The sequence below is a fragment of the Symphalangus syndactylus genome, chromosome 24 (assembly GCF_028878055.3).
Source record: "Symphalangus syndactylus isolate Jambi chromosome 24, NHGRI_mSymSyn1-v2.1_pri, whole genome shotgun sequence".
NCBI classification, from domain to species: Eukaryota; Metazoa; Chordata; class Mammalia; order Primates; family Hylobatidae; genus Symphalangus; species Symphalangus syndactylus.
Window position 1 is genome coordinate 25316898 of NC_072446.2, and position 15391 is coordinate 25332288.

Below are 15391 nucleotides of genomic sequence, written 5' to 3' on the forward strand. Positions count from 1 at the left end.
GACAAGGGAGCTTGCCTGGCTTCTGGTCACTTTCACTCAAAAACAACTGTGTCTCTTACACACAGGTGAGCAGCGTGCAGGCACGTAGCTGAAACTTGAGCCATGGGCATTTTGAACCTTTGATCTTTGCAGAACCCTTGATCTCTTCTCAGGCCTAAAATGTCGGTAGTACTGAAGTTGAGACACTGTGTTTTTTTTTTGGCAGTAATGGACTTGTGGCTTTAGATAATATGGATTCCCAATTTATTTGTTAAGTAAAAAGTGTTGGTTTGGAACTAACCTGTCTTTGACATTGCTGTAATATTTGTAATCACCCTTCCAACATAGAACAAGCAGTCCCCAGGCCTAGAGCTTCCAGGAGGAAGCACTATCTAGTTAGAATTTATCCTTTTTTTTTTTTTTGAGACAGAGTTTCGCTCTTGTTGCCCAGGCTGGAGTGCAGTGGCGTGATCTTGGCTCAATGCAACCTCTGCCTCCCGGGTTCAAGCGATTCTCCTGCCTCAGCCTCCCGAGTAGCTGAGATTACAGAAATACACCACCATGCCCGGCTAATGTTTTGTATTTTTAGTAGAGACGGGGTTTCTCCATGTTGGTCAGGCTGGTCTTTAACTCCTGACCTCAGGTGATCCACCTACCTTGGCCTCCCAAAGTGCTGAGATTACAGGCATGAGCCACTGCGCCTGGCATCAATAATATTTTATAAATTATTATTATTTTGAGACAGAGTTTTGCTCTTGTCCCCCAGGCTGGAGTGCAGTGACACGATCTTGGCTCACTACAACCCCGCCTCCTGGGTTCCACTGATTCTTCTGCCTCAGCCTCCCAAGTGGCTGGTATTACAGGCACACATCACCATGGCCAGCTAATTTTTGTATTATTAGTAGAGACAGGGTTTCACCATGTTGGCCAGGCTGGTCTTGAACTCCTGACCTCAAGTGATCTGCCCTTCTTGGCCTCCCAAAGTACTGGGATTACAGGCATGAGCCACCACGCCCAGCCTGTAAGTTATTTTTTACCATTAGCTTTTATTTGTGGCAAATGATACTAGCTTTGTATGGTTGGAATTAAACACTTCCATTTTAAAGAATTTCAAGTGTCACATAAATAATACAATAAGGTGGCCGGGCGCGGTGGCTCAAGCCTGTAATCCCAGCACTTTGGGAGGCCGAGGCGGGCGTCTCACGAGGTCAGGAGATCGAGACCATCCTGGCTAACACGGTGAAACCCTGTCTCTACTAAAAATACAAAAAAATTAGCCGGGCGTGTTGGCGGGCGCCTGTAGTCCCAGCTACTCGGGAGGCTGAGCCAGGAGAATGGCGTGAACCCGGGAGGCGGAGCTTGCAGTGAGCCGAGATCGCGCCATTGCACTCCAGCCTGGGGGACAGAGAAAGACTCCATCTCAAAAAAAAAAATACAATAAGGTAGTGTGTCTGCGGATTGGCAAAATTTGCAAAGGTGGTATGTAAATGACTCAAGTATGAGAAGCTTGACCAGGGGTTGGTAAACTTTTTCTGTGAAGGGCGAGAGTGAGTATTTTAGGCTTTGTACGCCATGTGGTTTCTGTTGCTACTACTTAACTCTGCTGTTGCAGTGCAGGAGCAGTCTTAGATGATATGTAAATGGATGGACATAGATGATATGTAAATGGATGGATGTGGCTGTCTGCCAATGAAACAGGCAGCACTAGCTTGCCAGCTCTTGCTCTAGACAAATCTGTTATTATTTTTTAAAAGGCAAAATTGGAGAATACCTTGCCCTGTTCTTTAGTCTGTAGGGAGATGTCTTCTTTGTAGAGACTTTTGGTCTCTTACTGGAGTAAAGTCTCTTTGTGTTTTCCCTCTGTTCTGGAATGTGTCTGATGAGCCTTTTGCTGTTTTGCCAAGATGGCCAAAATGTCCTTCAGCTTTCCTTTTTTTGTGACATAATTACATCTGTTCTTCCTAAATTCCTCCCAGACGCCCTGTTTTTCTTTTTTTTTTTCTTTGAGGCGGAGTCTTGCTCTTTCTCCCAGGCTGGAGTGCAATGGCGCGATCTCAGCTTACTGCAAGCTCCGCCTCTTGGGTTCATGCCGTTCTCCTGCCTCAGCTTCCCTAGTAGCTGGGACTACAGGTGCCCGCCACCACGCCTGGCTAATTTTTTGTGTTTTTTAGTAGAGACGGGGTTTTACCGTGTTAGCCAGGATGGTCTTGATCTCCTGACCTCATGATCTGCCCGCCTCGGCCTCCCAAAGTGCTGGGATTACAGGCATGAGCCACCGCGCCCGGCCCCAAACTCCCTGTGTTTCTATGTGTCCAAGTTTCTGCCATCTCCAGATTCTCTGGGCCTCTGACAGCATGTCATCTTTCACGTGGTTTTCCTGTCCCACCTTAGAAGGAAGAAAGTCTCTGGGGCTAAAAATACAGGTCTCCACCTAGAAATGACTAGATAGATTAACTCTAAATCAGCAGTTACAGGTTGGCTCTTGTTGATGGGCTTTGTTTGTTCCAAGAATATACTTTCATCTCCAGAATGATTTAATAAAACTTGAATTGCTAACCATTAAAAATCAACATGTTGGCTAGGCGCGGTGGCTCAAGCCTGTAATCTCAGCACTTTGGGAGGCCGAGGTGGGTGGATCACCTAAGGTCAGGAGTTCAATACCAGCTTGACCAAAATGGTGAAACCCCGTCTCTACTAAAAATACAAAAATTAGCCGGACGTGGTGGCGTGCACCTGAGTCCCAGCTACTTGGTGGGCTGAGACAAAAGAATCACTTGAACCCGGGAGACAGAGGTTGCAGTGAGCTGAGATCGTGCCACTGCACTCCAGCCTGGGTGACAGAGCGAGACTCCGTCTCAGCATGTTTACATTAAAATTTGGAATTCCAGCTTCTGGAAAACTGGCAATCCGGCCCCTTTGAGCCTGCACTTTTACACCCTGGGTAGGGCTGAGCCTTGGGTGCCACTGGGTGCAGGGCGGGGCTCCATGCATGTTTCAAAATCATCGTACTCTGTGTATATGTGGCGTCTCTCTCTCTCTCCTTTGTCCCCAGCTACTGCTCCTCAGCAGGAAGCGGATGCTGAGGTGAACACAGAAACACTAAATAAGTCGTCCCAGGGGAGCTCCTCGAGCACACAGTCAGCACCTTCAGAAACGGCCAGCGCCTCCAAAGAGAAGGAGACGTCAGCTGAGAAAAGCAAGGACAGTGGCTCGGTGAGGATCCCCCTGTGCCTTTGGCTAGTGACATCTACCCTTTGTGTCAAGTGGACTTAGGACCCCCTGTCTGCCGCCCTGAAAGTTCCATGTTGTGGGAGGCTTAACAGTGTGCCAGAATTTCCAGCGGAGGTGTGGGAACATGTATCCTGAGCCGGCGTGTGTGGGACCTGGCAACTGCTCCCCAGTACTCTCTCCTGGGGACCCTCAAAGTGTAGAATAGTGTTGTCCAGGAGAACTTTCTGAGATGATGGAAATGTTCTGTACCTCCCGTCCAGAATGGTAGCTGCTAGCTACATGCAACTTTTGAGCACTTGAAATGCAGTTAGTGTGACCGAGGACCTGATTTTACAGTTTTATTTAATTTTAACTAATTGAGATTTCAGTAGCCACATGTGGCTAGTGGCTGTCCTATTGGGCCACGAAGGTTTCACCTCCTTGTTTGCCAGGGTGTGATGTATGTGACATTAATGGTATGCAAAGACTATTTTCATGAGTATATAGTTTTTTACATTTTTAGTCATTGTATATCTATTTCATCGCGTATTAGGAAAAAAATCATTAGACTGTCAGTTAAAACACGTTGGTTTAACTGATAGTATTACCTGGTCAGAGGCTAGCATGAATTAAAAGTGGACTGATAGAATTTTGAAGTAATGTACTTTCTCCTTGGATATGGCAAAAATCTGGAGGGGGGGTCTGTTAGTGAGTGGAGTTTAGGAAACAGTGAATGTTCTAGGGTAGAGTGAGGGGCCACCCTGGTGCTGCGTTCCAGCCTGTTCAGTGTGGGAGATGGTACCTGGGGTTTGGCCACCTGGCCGCCCTGTGCCCATCACTCCCACCTGACCGTGCCAGGCAGAGGACACTGAGATGCTTTGGGGGCAGCGATGAGCACCCCCATGACTCCCTGGATTTCCCTGTGGGGACAACATTAGCCTCAGTGCCTTGAGTCCATCTTTTTCTTTTTGTATTTCTAGACCCTTGACCTTTCTGGCTCCAGAGAGACGCCCTCCTCCATTCTCTTAGGCTCCAACCAAGGCTCTGGTATGTTGCCCCCTGGTGGGCGAATGGTGCTTTCACATTTCAGATGGGCAGATGGGGAGCCATTTTGTCAGGGAGAATTTGAAGGGTTTATTCCAATGGTTTCCAAACGATTATGGATCCTTAGGGGTGCCTGGGGTGGGTCAGTGGGGGTGAGGGGGTAGCTGAGCATGTTAACTTTCAGGTACCTCTTCAAACTGATCGGTATTACCTATTGTATTTACTGGGGATCCACATAAAACTCCATTTGGACAGAGAGTTCTGTTGCTGACCTGGGGTAGGGTAGAAGAAGTGCATTTGGATTGGGAAGTGTTTTTTTTTTTTTTTCTGTCTCAGGGAAACGAGAACGGTAAATGACACTGTGTAAGATTTTATTCTGAGGTTCTGACACCTGCATATGGTGGATGAAGGCACTCAAGCCTTTGAGAATTGAAGGCAGTGCTTAGGTGGATGATCTTTCTGTTAAATCCTTTCCTTTTGGAGACTAACCTGGCAAGCAGATTTGGGGAAATTTTCTGAGACTTGACATCTAGGGTTTTTCTTCTGTGGGGTTTGAGCTGTCTTCCTTCCCTAGCCCAAAGAATCTTTTTCCTGCACTTTCTTAAAGCAGTTTTGGGTCATTCCAGAAGGGTTCGGAGAAGTTGCCTTCCTGGTGGAAGACAGTTTTACTTCATTCAAGGTTTTTGCCTGGCACCACAGCTCCAGGACCTTTCTGCCTGATGATTTTTTTTTTTTTTTGAGACAGAGTCTCGCCCTGTCGCCCAGGCTGGAGTGCAGTAGTGTGATCTCAGCTCACTGCAACCTCTGCCTCCAAAGCTCAAGTGATTCTCCTGCCTCAGCCTCCCAAGTAGCTGGGACTACAGGGACACATACTCGGCTAATTTTTAAAAAATTTTTTTGTAGGCCGGGCGCAATGGCTCATGCCTGTAATCTCAGCACTTTGGGAAGCTGAGGCGGGTGGATCACGAGGTCAGGAGTTCGAGACCAGCCTGACCAACATGGTGAAACCCCGTCTCTACTAAAAATACAAAAATTAGCTGGGCATGGTGACATGCGCCTGTAATCCCAGCTACTTGGGATGCTGCGGCAGGAGAATCACTTGAACCCAGGAGGTGGAGGTTGCAGTGAGCTGAGATCGTGCCACTGCACTCCAGCCTGGGAGACAGAGCGAGACTCTGTCTCAAAAGAAAAAAAAAAATTGTAGAAACAGGGTTTTGCCATGTTGGCCAGGTTGGTCTTGATCTCTTGACCTCAAGTGATCCTCCCGCCTCTGCCTCTGAAAGTGCTGGGATTACAAGTGTGAGCCACTGATGATTCTCTTGAGCTGAAAAGCAAACATTTCATTCCACTTCTGCATATTGAGTGCATGGAGGAAGAAGTGATGTCCATTGTTAGGGGCTGGGAACAGTTTCCCGAAGGGGCTAGGCCTTGAAAGTTGGATGGGATTTGGGGGCACAGTCAGAGGGAGTAATATGAGCTTGCTTTACGAGGGAGGATGTTAACTTGGCATTGAATATGACTGAACCACCTATTGAAAAAGCAGCTCCCTCTTCACTTCCCCTTGTAACAGGCTCAGTTTAGTGCTAAGATGTCTTTAGCATTTCTCATATTTCCTGATTCTCTTTTTAATAAAGACTGAGCAGACTCTAGATTTTAGCAGCATGCTCCCCACCCTAGAACTTTTAATTTAAGGTTTTCATTACATTCATTTTTGGAGTTGACTTTGACTTAACAGATTTTATTAGTTTTGTGTTTTTTGTTGGTTAACAATAAAAGTTTATTTATTTACCTAAGTTACATAAGTTTAAAATAAAAACATGAACTAAGCAATATGTAAGAGGACCATGGATGTGTCGAAATGGCACAAGTGGTGTGAGGAAGGTCCAAGTTAAGGAAACACCATTTCAGACAGAGGGGTGCTATTAAGGTTTTGGAGCCTCAGAGTGGCTTGATTGAAATGGCATCTGAGAAGATGAATGATGCCATGGTAGGATGAATCTGGCAGGAGTCTGTTGGCGTCAGGAGGGTGGCATACAGGAAGGTAGTTGGGAGAGGCATCGTATTCCATTCCGAGCTGCAGGAGTATTACCTAGACCAGGGTCAAGAAACTTTTTCCACAGAGGGCCATTTAGTAAGTATTTTAGGTTTTGCAGGCCACATGGTCTCTGTCATAGCTGCTCACCCTGCCATTGTAGTGTGAAAGTAGACATAGATAATATATAAACAAACGTATGCCTTGTGCCAATGAAACTTGAATTGCAAAAACAGGCATTGATCTGGCCATAGTTTGCTGACTCCTGACCTGAGGCACACTGTCCCAGGGAGTGGAAAGGAGAGGAGGCAAGAAGCCCCAGTAAATGGTGGGAGGAAGAGGGGGGCGAGCAGGGGGAAGAAGGGGCAGTTTTTCTGAATAAGGCAGATAAATGCCTGTTTTCGTGGAGTTTCAAAGGAAGTCAGAAGAGCAGCTGTTGGTGCTACTGAAGAGCATGAAGCACTTACACACCTTATCATGTTTATTCCCAATGTCTGTGAGAGCATAGTTAGTATTTCCATTATACAAATGAGCAAGTTGAGGTCCGGAGACATTAACTCAGATGCCCAAGTAACTCAATGAGTAATTATGAGAGCCAAGACTTAAGTTCAGATCTCTCCAGACTCATGCTTTGAAAGATGGGTGGGTGGGATTTGGGGGCACAGTCAGAGGGAGTAACATGAGCTGACTTTAGGGAGGATATGAACTTGGCATTAAATATGATGAAAGCACCTACTGAAAAAGCAACTCTCTCCACTTCCCCTTCGAACAGGCTCAGTTTGATACTGAGATGTCTTTAGCATCTCTCATATTTCTTGATTCTCTTTTTAACAAGGACTGAGCTTTGCAACCATATGCAACCAACTGAGCTTTGCAATCCAGACTCATGCTTGCAACCATATGTCAGGTATACTTGGGTGGACCCCTATAAAATTGCTTTTGTAACTCAATGACTGAGTAATGGCACTTGTGTGTGGCTCTGCTAATAAGGCACTGATCTCTAGGAAACTTCAGGGTGCAGATGTGGCCTTTTTTTCCTCATCCAATTCCACTAACTCTCTTGTTTCTATACCTCCCTCCTTCCCACCTCCTTACCCAGCTTAATTTCCATGCAGTACCATTGCTAATACAACCCAGTCTCCCAGGCCCTTCCTTCCTGTTTTCCTAGCATGTCCATTTGGCAAAACCCCACCTTGGATGAACCTCAGCTTTCCACCTTTGATTGACCTGCACCTGAGCCTCAGTGCTTAACTGGAGAATGTTACACAAGAACACAAACTTGTCTCATCACACACGCAAATCTGGGTCACTAACCTCAGAAGCAAAGATTCTCTTCTACCCGATCATCTTTCCAATATCTGTTTTTCTTTTATTAATACTTTTTGTCCTCAGAGACCTGTGTTCTTTTTTAATTTTACTTTTTTGAGACAGGGTCTTCACTCTGTTGCCCAGGCTGGAGTGCAGTGGCATGATCTCGGCTCACTGCAGCCTCCACCTCCTGGGTTCAAGTGATTCTCCTGCCTCAGCCTCCTGAGTAGCTGGGATTATAGGCATGCACCACCACACCTGGCTAATTTTGTATTTTTAGTAGAGATGGGGTTTCACCATGTTGGCCAGGCTGGTCTTGAACCCCTGACCTCAGGTGAGCCACTTGCCTTCACCTCCCAAATTGCTGGGATTACAAGCTTGAGCCACTGTGCCCGGCCCGGCCCTGTGTTCCTTTTTTTTTTTTTTTTTTTTTTTTTGAGACAGAGTCTTCGCTCTGTCACCCAGACTGGAGTGCAGGTGCGTGATCTTGGCTCACTACAACCTTTGCCTCCTCAATTCAAGTGATTCTCCTGCCTCAGCCTCCTGAGTAGCTGGGATTACAGGTGTGCATCACCATGCCCAACTAATTTTTTGTATTTTTAATAGAGACAAGGTTTCACTGTGTTGGCCAGGCTGGTCTTGAACTCGTGACCTCAAGTGATTCACCCGCCTTGGCTTCCCAAAGTGCTGGATTACAGGCATGAGCCACCGTGCCTAGCCAGAGGCCTGTGTTGTGACCTCAATTTTTTTTTTTTTTTTTCATCAGGATTCCATCGTCCATGATGGCGATTTCTCAAGTTCTCTGCTCTGTTTTGGACCTCCCTGTATCTCTGCCTGTGTCACCACCCCTGGGCGCTCAGGGCTGCTCCTCTGCCCTTTGCAGGGCCTCCATGGTGTGCTCTGTCCTTCCCTCCTGCCATTCAAAGGCATCTGCATTCTTTCAGCAGCCAGATTTTTCACTCTGTACTGCTTTTCTTCCTAGGCACTTAAATATCCTTATCTATCTCCAAGTGCCTTCCTTGACACCTTGCATCTCCAATAGAACGTTCTGTGACAATGGCCATGTTCTTACATTTGCACTGTCCACTGTGGTAGTCACTAGCCACATGTCGCTGCTGGAGCCTTGAACTGTGGCTAGGGCGACTGAGGAATGGAATTTAACATTGTATCTTATTGTAGTGGTTACCATATTCAATGGCACAGCTTAAGACCTGTCCTGTCTCCTTCCTCAACCCAGTTAGATGTCTCTTTGAGGGTTGTTATTCTAGAGCTAGGGTGCACCTGTAGTCCCAGTTACTTGGAGAGGCTGAGGCACGGGGTTACTTGAGCCTAGGAGTTTTGAGGCTGCAGTGAGTGCCTGTGAATAGCCACTGCACTCCAGCTGGGCAACAGAGTGAGACCTCATATTTAAAAAAAAAAAAAAAGTTTTTTCATTTTTGTCTCCATTTCCCTTTCTTTACACACTCTGCTGCTGATATGATACAGTTTCTATTCTGATACTCCACCATCCCCCTAAGCCATTAACAGTCATGGACATTATTATTATTATTTGAGATAGAGTCTTACACTGTTGCCCAGGCTGGAGTGCAGTGGTGCAATCTTGGCTCACTGTAACCTCTGCCTCCCAGGTTCAAGTGATTCTCCTGCCTCAGCCTCCTGAGTAGCTGAGATTATAGGAATACGCCACCACGCCCAGCTAATTTTTTGTATTGTAGTAGAGATGGGGTTTCACCATGTTGCCCAGGTTGGTCTCGAACTCCTGAGCTCAGGCAGTCCACCCGCCTCGGCCTCCCAGAGTGCTTGGATTACAGGCATGAGCCACCATGCTTGGCTGACATTTTTAATTCTAAATGTTGTTTTGAAACCTAATAGACAGGATCTTGCCTTGTTGCCGAGGCTGGCCTTGAACTTGGCCTGAGCTCAAGCAGTTCTCCCACTTCAGCCTCTTGAGTAGCTGGGATCACAGGCATGTGCCACCGTGGTCAGCAGCAGAGACTTTTTTCTTAAAAGACGACCAGATTGGCTAGAATCATGGTATCTTCATGTCAGAAAGGGCCGCCTCTCCAGGGTTTGGATAAAGATTGAGGTACACCCAGGGCTACACTAAAAGAGATTTAGCCCTGCATTTAGGTCAGGCGTGGTGGCTCATGCCTATAATCCCAGCACTTTGAGAGGCCAAGGTGGGTGGATCATTTGAGGTCAGGAGTTCAAGACCAGCCTGACCAACATGGTGAAACCCCGTCTCTACTAAAAGTACAAAAAATTAGCTAGGCGTGGTGACACACCCCTGTAATCCCAGCTACTCAGGGGGCTGAGGCATGAGAATTGCTTGAACCCAGGAGGCGGAGGTTACAGTGAGTTGAGATTGCGCCACTGCATTCCAGTCTGAGCGACAGAGTGAGACCGTGTCTCAAAAACAAGAGATTTAGTCCGACATTTAGGACTTGGAAAGAGGCTGAGCAGAGTCACATCAGCACAGTGAGAGCACCGTGGAGCCCATGGTCAGAAAGTGGCAGAAAAAGTGCATTTTGCAGTCAGTACTACAGTGATTCTGAGAGTGTGAGTGAGAAGCTGCAGGGAGGCTGCAGGGGTCTGTGCGGGAATGCAGCCTTCAGTCTTATCAGTCTTCCTGATTTTCTCACCAAAGCAGTTTGTGTTGACAGGTCACGTCAAAGCAGAAAGACTTACTTAGTTTTGATCCCCTTCTAATTAATTCCTCATCCATCTCACTTTACTTCTGCCAGCACTTGCTTTCTGGTGACAGCGCACGTGACATATCTAGAAGGAACATGGGTTTTAAAAACATCAAGGCTTCTGAGCTATTTATGTGCATCAGGTACTAGGACAGTACATCTAAGTTTAGTTGGAAGAGAGGGAATTTTAGTTAGGGGTATGAGCTCCCTTAGTGTGTGGGCATGGTTCTCTCCTGTTCGTCTTTTCATTTTAAGCTTTTAGTTAAAGCTATATATGCATAGAGTTGCAGAGAAGAAAATAGTGCAGGGAAAAACTCTTCCTAGCTCCAGTTTACACTGCTCATTCTGGTCCTCCTGTTACCTCCTTACTAATAAATAATGTACTTGCCTATACCTCTGTTTCTTGACTTTATCTTTGGATATTGTTTGTTGACTTCCAGCTTTAAAAGATGAGAGTTATTCTCCTCTTCCTCTTCCCACACTACTGAGGTTACTATTTTATGTGCTACCTTGCTCCAGTGAAACACTTGCCTCCTTAGCTCTTTTATTCTGTCTGCTACAGACAGTATCTCTTGACCCCTCTTTTGGCAGCCCATCTTCTCCTTGCCTCTCCCACCCCTGTCACAGCCAGGCTTCCCACCTGTCCTGTGAGTTTCCCATTGTCAAGGTTGAGAACATGTGCATTCTGTTCTATAATTGCAGTTAAGCCTCACTCTTGTCTGTTGGCTTAGTCCAAAAAGTTGCAGTGTGACAATTCTTACTTATATGATTATGACCATATCATTCATGGCAGAGTCACATAGTGTACTGTGATTATATTTCCATTCTTTTATAGCCTTACTTTTTCCTGGAGTTTCTATTTTTCTTTTGATCTTACTTTCAATTGTTTTCCTATGAAACTTCTCACTGTATCATCTCTTTGATTTCAGAGGTGATTTGTTGGTGTGCTACCATCATAGCTGAAAATTTAGCTTACTTGCCACCTCATCTGGAGCCCCTTCCTTAGTCCTCCTCATCACGTGTGCCTTCTCCATCCTCTCCTCCCTATTCTGTTATCACTGTGGGCAGTTGATGAGTTATTGCCTCAAATCGTCTGGCTTTCTCGGGTGCTGCCTTCAACCTTAGCATGTTTCTAGTGCCCGCCTCCATTTCCCATGGTTGAATTAGGCTATTGGCAGAGCTAGTGGTTCTGAGAATTTGTGGCTTACAAAATGTTGAGTTGCTTTTATGTCATTGTATACCTTATTTCCTACCTGTAATGCTGTGCTGTGTCCAGTGATGCTGTTTGTGGTTTGATATGCATTTTTAAAGATACTTAGTCTCCTGTGCTTGCATTAAAGTTGGACAATGGTGACATGAATGAAGGTGCCAACTGGTTCTAATAACAGTAGCCTGTTGATGAACAAAAATAGTAAGCACTTGGGGTTTTGCGGAATTCCAGCTCTCTGACAGACTCTGAGGCTACCTGTGCTATCTCTTCAGTTAGCAAAAGGTGTGACAAGCAACCTGCCTATGCCCCAACCACCACAGACCACCAGCCGCACCCCAACTACCCCGCCCAGAAGTGTAAGTATGACCCTGTCTTACGAAAGCTGCCGGGGCTTCTTCCTGGCATGCAGAAGGCTTGTTCTGTGTGTGTCCGTGTGTGTTTTTCTTGTGGGTGTGTCTTCTCCTGTTCTTTTGAGTCGTGGGTCTTCCTTTGCAACGTTTCTTCTTCGCTGTGCCTCTGGTCGCCATCACAAACCGCATTAGGAAATGAGAGCGAGCATGTGGCCTGGCTTCTTGACGGAGATCGTCCTCGCTCTTTTCATAAAGGGTCCTAGATGAACACTGATTCCCTCCTGTGGTGATTGGCTATGGCAGCCAATGTCCCGTGTCCTCTCCATATGAGGAGTGAGGGCCTGCAGATCCCTCCGTTGGCCAGCCTGGTTCTAGGAGACAGATACTGAACTCAGCTTGCCCCTGGTCCTATTTCTTCCAGTACCCGCTGGTGGTCTCTGCCCTCACCAGAGCTGGAAGGACTTGATATGGGGTTTGACGACATCACTGTAGGATTTTCTCCCGGATGGGGATGACCAACTGCATCACTTCCCAGAGTCCTTCCAAAGAACTAAAAGCATAGGCGTGGCGGCTAAGGGAAGAAGGCATAAGAAGGCAGATTGAGGATTGTTAAGAAGACTCTGCCTTTGCCCCCAGCTCTGCCCACCATAGTATTGCTCCCTTTTGGTCACTGATGCACGTGACTAAGAAGAGTTCTCTCCTGAGTAACTACATGGCTTTGGAGATCTTTGTCATTCTCTTCACTGCTTATCTTCCAGAACTCATGATTACCCATGCATGCCTTCTTACCAGACAGTAAGAAATGCAGCCCCCCTAGGTAGTAGCATGGTCCCCTCCTTGGCCCACTCCACTCTTGCCCTCAACCTCTTTCAACCAAACATTATCACCCACCTTAAGAAAGATTAAAAAATAATTCTGTCCCAGTCTGTCTGAACTTAGTAAATGATCCAGGATGTGATGGGATCTTAGGGCTTGGCTGGAAGGTTTCTCCAGTCAGCCATCTAGCAGAGCCTGCAGACCTGGGCTGTTGGCTAAAGTGCTCTTCACAGACACCTCATTCGGCTCTTCCTTCAGCTTCTTCACTTATTTCTGACTCAGTCACTACTCAGCTCCTTGTCCATGTGTCCTTGAAGCCATCCTAGGTCTTACTCTGATTCTGAATCCTTCAGTCACCCATAAGCTTGTCCTTACCGGGAGTCAGTGGGTGTGTGTTCCCAGGTGGACTTAACCATTCTTCTCCTTTATGATCCTCTCCCTTGGGTGGACAAGTGTGATTTGGTTGTAAGTCCATTTTTCAAGTTGCCTATACATTGATAAAAGAAATCCCACTAACGGAAGTAGACTGCATGCCAAATTTCAGTGTCTTTCTCCAGGGGCCAAGGTTGGACCCAGAAGTGCATGGGGTGCTTGGTGTCGTTCAGTGATGTAGTAAGGGTACACGGTTCCAGACACGGCACAAGAAATGCCTTCCTTGGCAGTTCAGTACCTTTTCCACAAATCTTTATTCTCTGTGAGCATGACACCCTACCGTTTTTTCAACCGGCTGTTGTTAAATCCTAAAAAATAAGTTGTTCTACCATTCTCTTCTACAGACCCACAGGTGTAGGGCAGTCAGCGGTGGCAGTGTTTGAACCATCAGTGGGGAGGGGAAGGTGGCTTCCTGTGCAGGAGGGGCAGGTCAGATTGCAGGATAGTTATGCTCAGGCGCAGGTGTGCAGGCATGCTGAACACATTGGTTTTCCTCCTCAGACCATTCGCGGAGTAATAAATCCAGTTGGAGCAGCAGCGATGAGAAGAGGGGATCCACACGTTCCGAGCACAACACCAGTACCAGCACGAAGAGCCTCCTCCCGAAAGAGTCTCGGCTGGACACCTTCTGGGACTAGCAGTGAATCGGGACACAAACCACCCACCCCATTGGGAGAAAAACCCAGACGCCAGGAAAAGAAGAAACAACAAAGGCAGGAGAACAGCCACTTTCAGACTTGAGAATGACAGAACCCTCAGTTGAGCCTGCGCCCCCGGCGCGGGGGCTGCTACACTACAGGACACCCGGCTTTGACTGCAGACTGTTCACCCACACGAGCCCTGTGCTTTTGGTATAAATAATGTACAATTTGTGGATGTCACTGAACCTAGAGGACCTTCCCCTTTTTATATTTGTATTAACTTATAAAAAAAAAAAGAAAAAGAAAAACAATTAAAAAAAAAAAAAAAAAACCAACCAACCCCAACAACAAAAAGAATGTTTTGGTATTGGAGAAGGGATGGTCAGTTAGCCTGTCTGTCACACGATGGAATGGATGCTGGGCCCGGGGACCACTTTCACACTCACGTCCTCATCCTTGGATATCCAGGGGAGGGCGAACCGTTTTCACTCGTGTGTCTGTAGACAGCATGTTGGGATCGGGAGTTTCGGCACGGACTCTATCCCATCAAGCCGTTGACTCCTTTCAGCTACTGCGTTACGACGTTCCTAAAACGCAAGCTCTCCGGACCAGATAGACACAGGGAGAAGCTAGTTTATTTCATGTGATTGAAATGATGACTCTACTCCTAAAAGGGAAAAAACAATATCCTTGTTTACAGAAGAGAAACAGAAACAAGCCCCACTCAGCTCAGTCACAGGAGAGGAGAACATAGAAAGTCTTAGGATCATGAACTCTGAAAAAAAAAAAAAGAGAAATCTAATTTTTGCTTTGTGGTTCCTTTAAACACACTCACACACTTGGTCAGAGATGCTGTGCTTCTTGGAAGCAAGGACTCAAAGGCAAGGTGCACGCAGAGGACGTTTGAGTCTGGGATGAAGCATGTACGTATTATTTATATGACGGAATTTCACGTTTTTATGTAAGCATGAAACACAGGCAGTATGAGAGAAAGCAAGGCCCATCATGCTGTCCGTACACTACGTATGCTGTAGAGCCATTTTGTATGTTGTGTAAAACAAAAAGCATTGATGAAAAAGCAAAAGGTGATGTATGTATATGAGAAAATTAATTGTACGATATCATTCCAGTACGTTTTGTTGTACATTTTAGTCTTGTTTACTTTCTCTTCATTGTTGATAAGAGGATGCGAACTGTACAGTTTCCAGCTAGTTACCCATATTAGAGAAGAAATAAGAAGAGAGTATTAGAAGAAAACAGGAGAGAAAGAACATTTGTGAATTGCAGTTGTCAAAAAAAAAAAAAATAGCCTAGCTGGCCTTATTTGTGAAGCATAATTGCTTTTAGCATATGGAAGTATTTTTTCACATTTTCTTTGTATAAAATTTGTATTAAACTTAAATATCTTTTTGATGGTGGTGTTTCTTTGTGACTGAGCCAGTAGACTCACACTATATGCTTTTTTGGGTTTGCCCGTTCCTTCCCCCCCCCCCCCCCCCCCCCAGTTTTTTCAGATTTCTTTACCTTTTTTTAATTAAACTGTTTTGGAAAAATGCCGTGGTCGTCCTCGAATTTGCAGTTTTCCATTTGGTCGGGATGGCTGTGTCAGGTTTGCACGACCAAACCCAGAAGGGGCCGTGAAAGGTCACGAGCACCCCCCACAGCCAGGTGGTGGG

At 46.2% G+C, this 15391-nt stretch overlaps 1 protein-coding gene across 50 annotated transcripts in view; it reads left to right on the forward strand.

Moving 5' to 3' along the window:
• Positions 1 to 15126, forward strand: part of ZMYND8 (zinc finger MYND-type containing 8) — a 149623-nt gene extending 134497 nt beyond the window's left edge. For 24 of the 50 annotated variants that reach the window (XM_055266523.2, XM_063633354.1, XM_055266535.2 and 21 more), the window contains 4 exons: positions 3032 to 3192; positions 4170 to 4236; positions 11749 to 11832; positions 13576 to 15126. In XM_055266523.2, the coding sequence (XP_055122498.1) occupies positions 3032 to 3192; positions 4170 to 4236; positions 11749 to 11832; positions 13576 to 13712 (449 nt within the window). In that variant the 3' untranslated portion in view covers positions 13713 to 15126. The remainder of the gene's footprint in view (positions 1 to 3031; positions 3193 to 4169; positions 4237 to 11748; positions 11833 to 13575) is intronic. The other 26 variants (XM_055266532.2, XM_055266540.2, XM_063633365.1 and 23 more) reach the window with 2 other exon arrangements.
• The last annotated feature ends 265 nt before the right edge of the window (positions 15127 to 15391 follow it).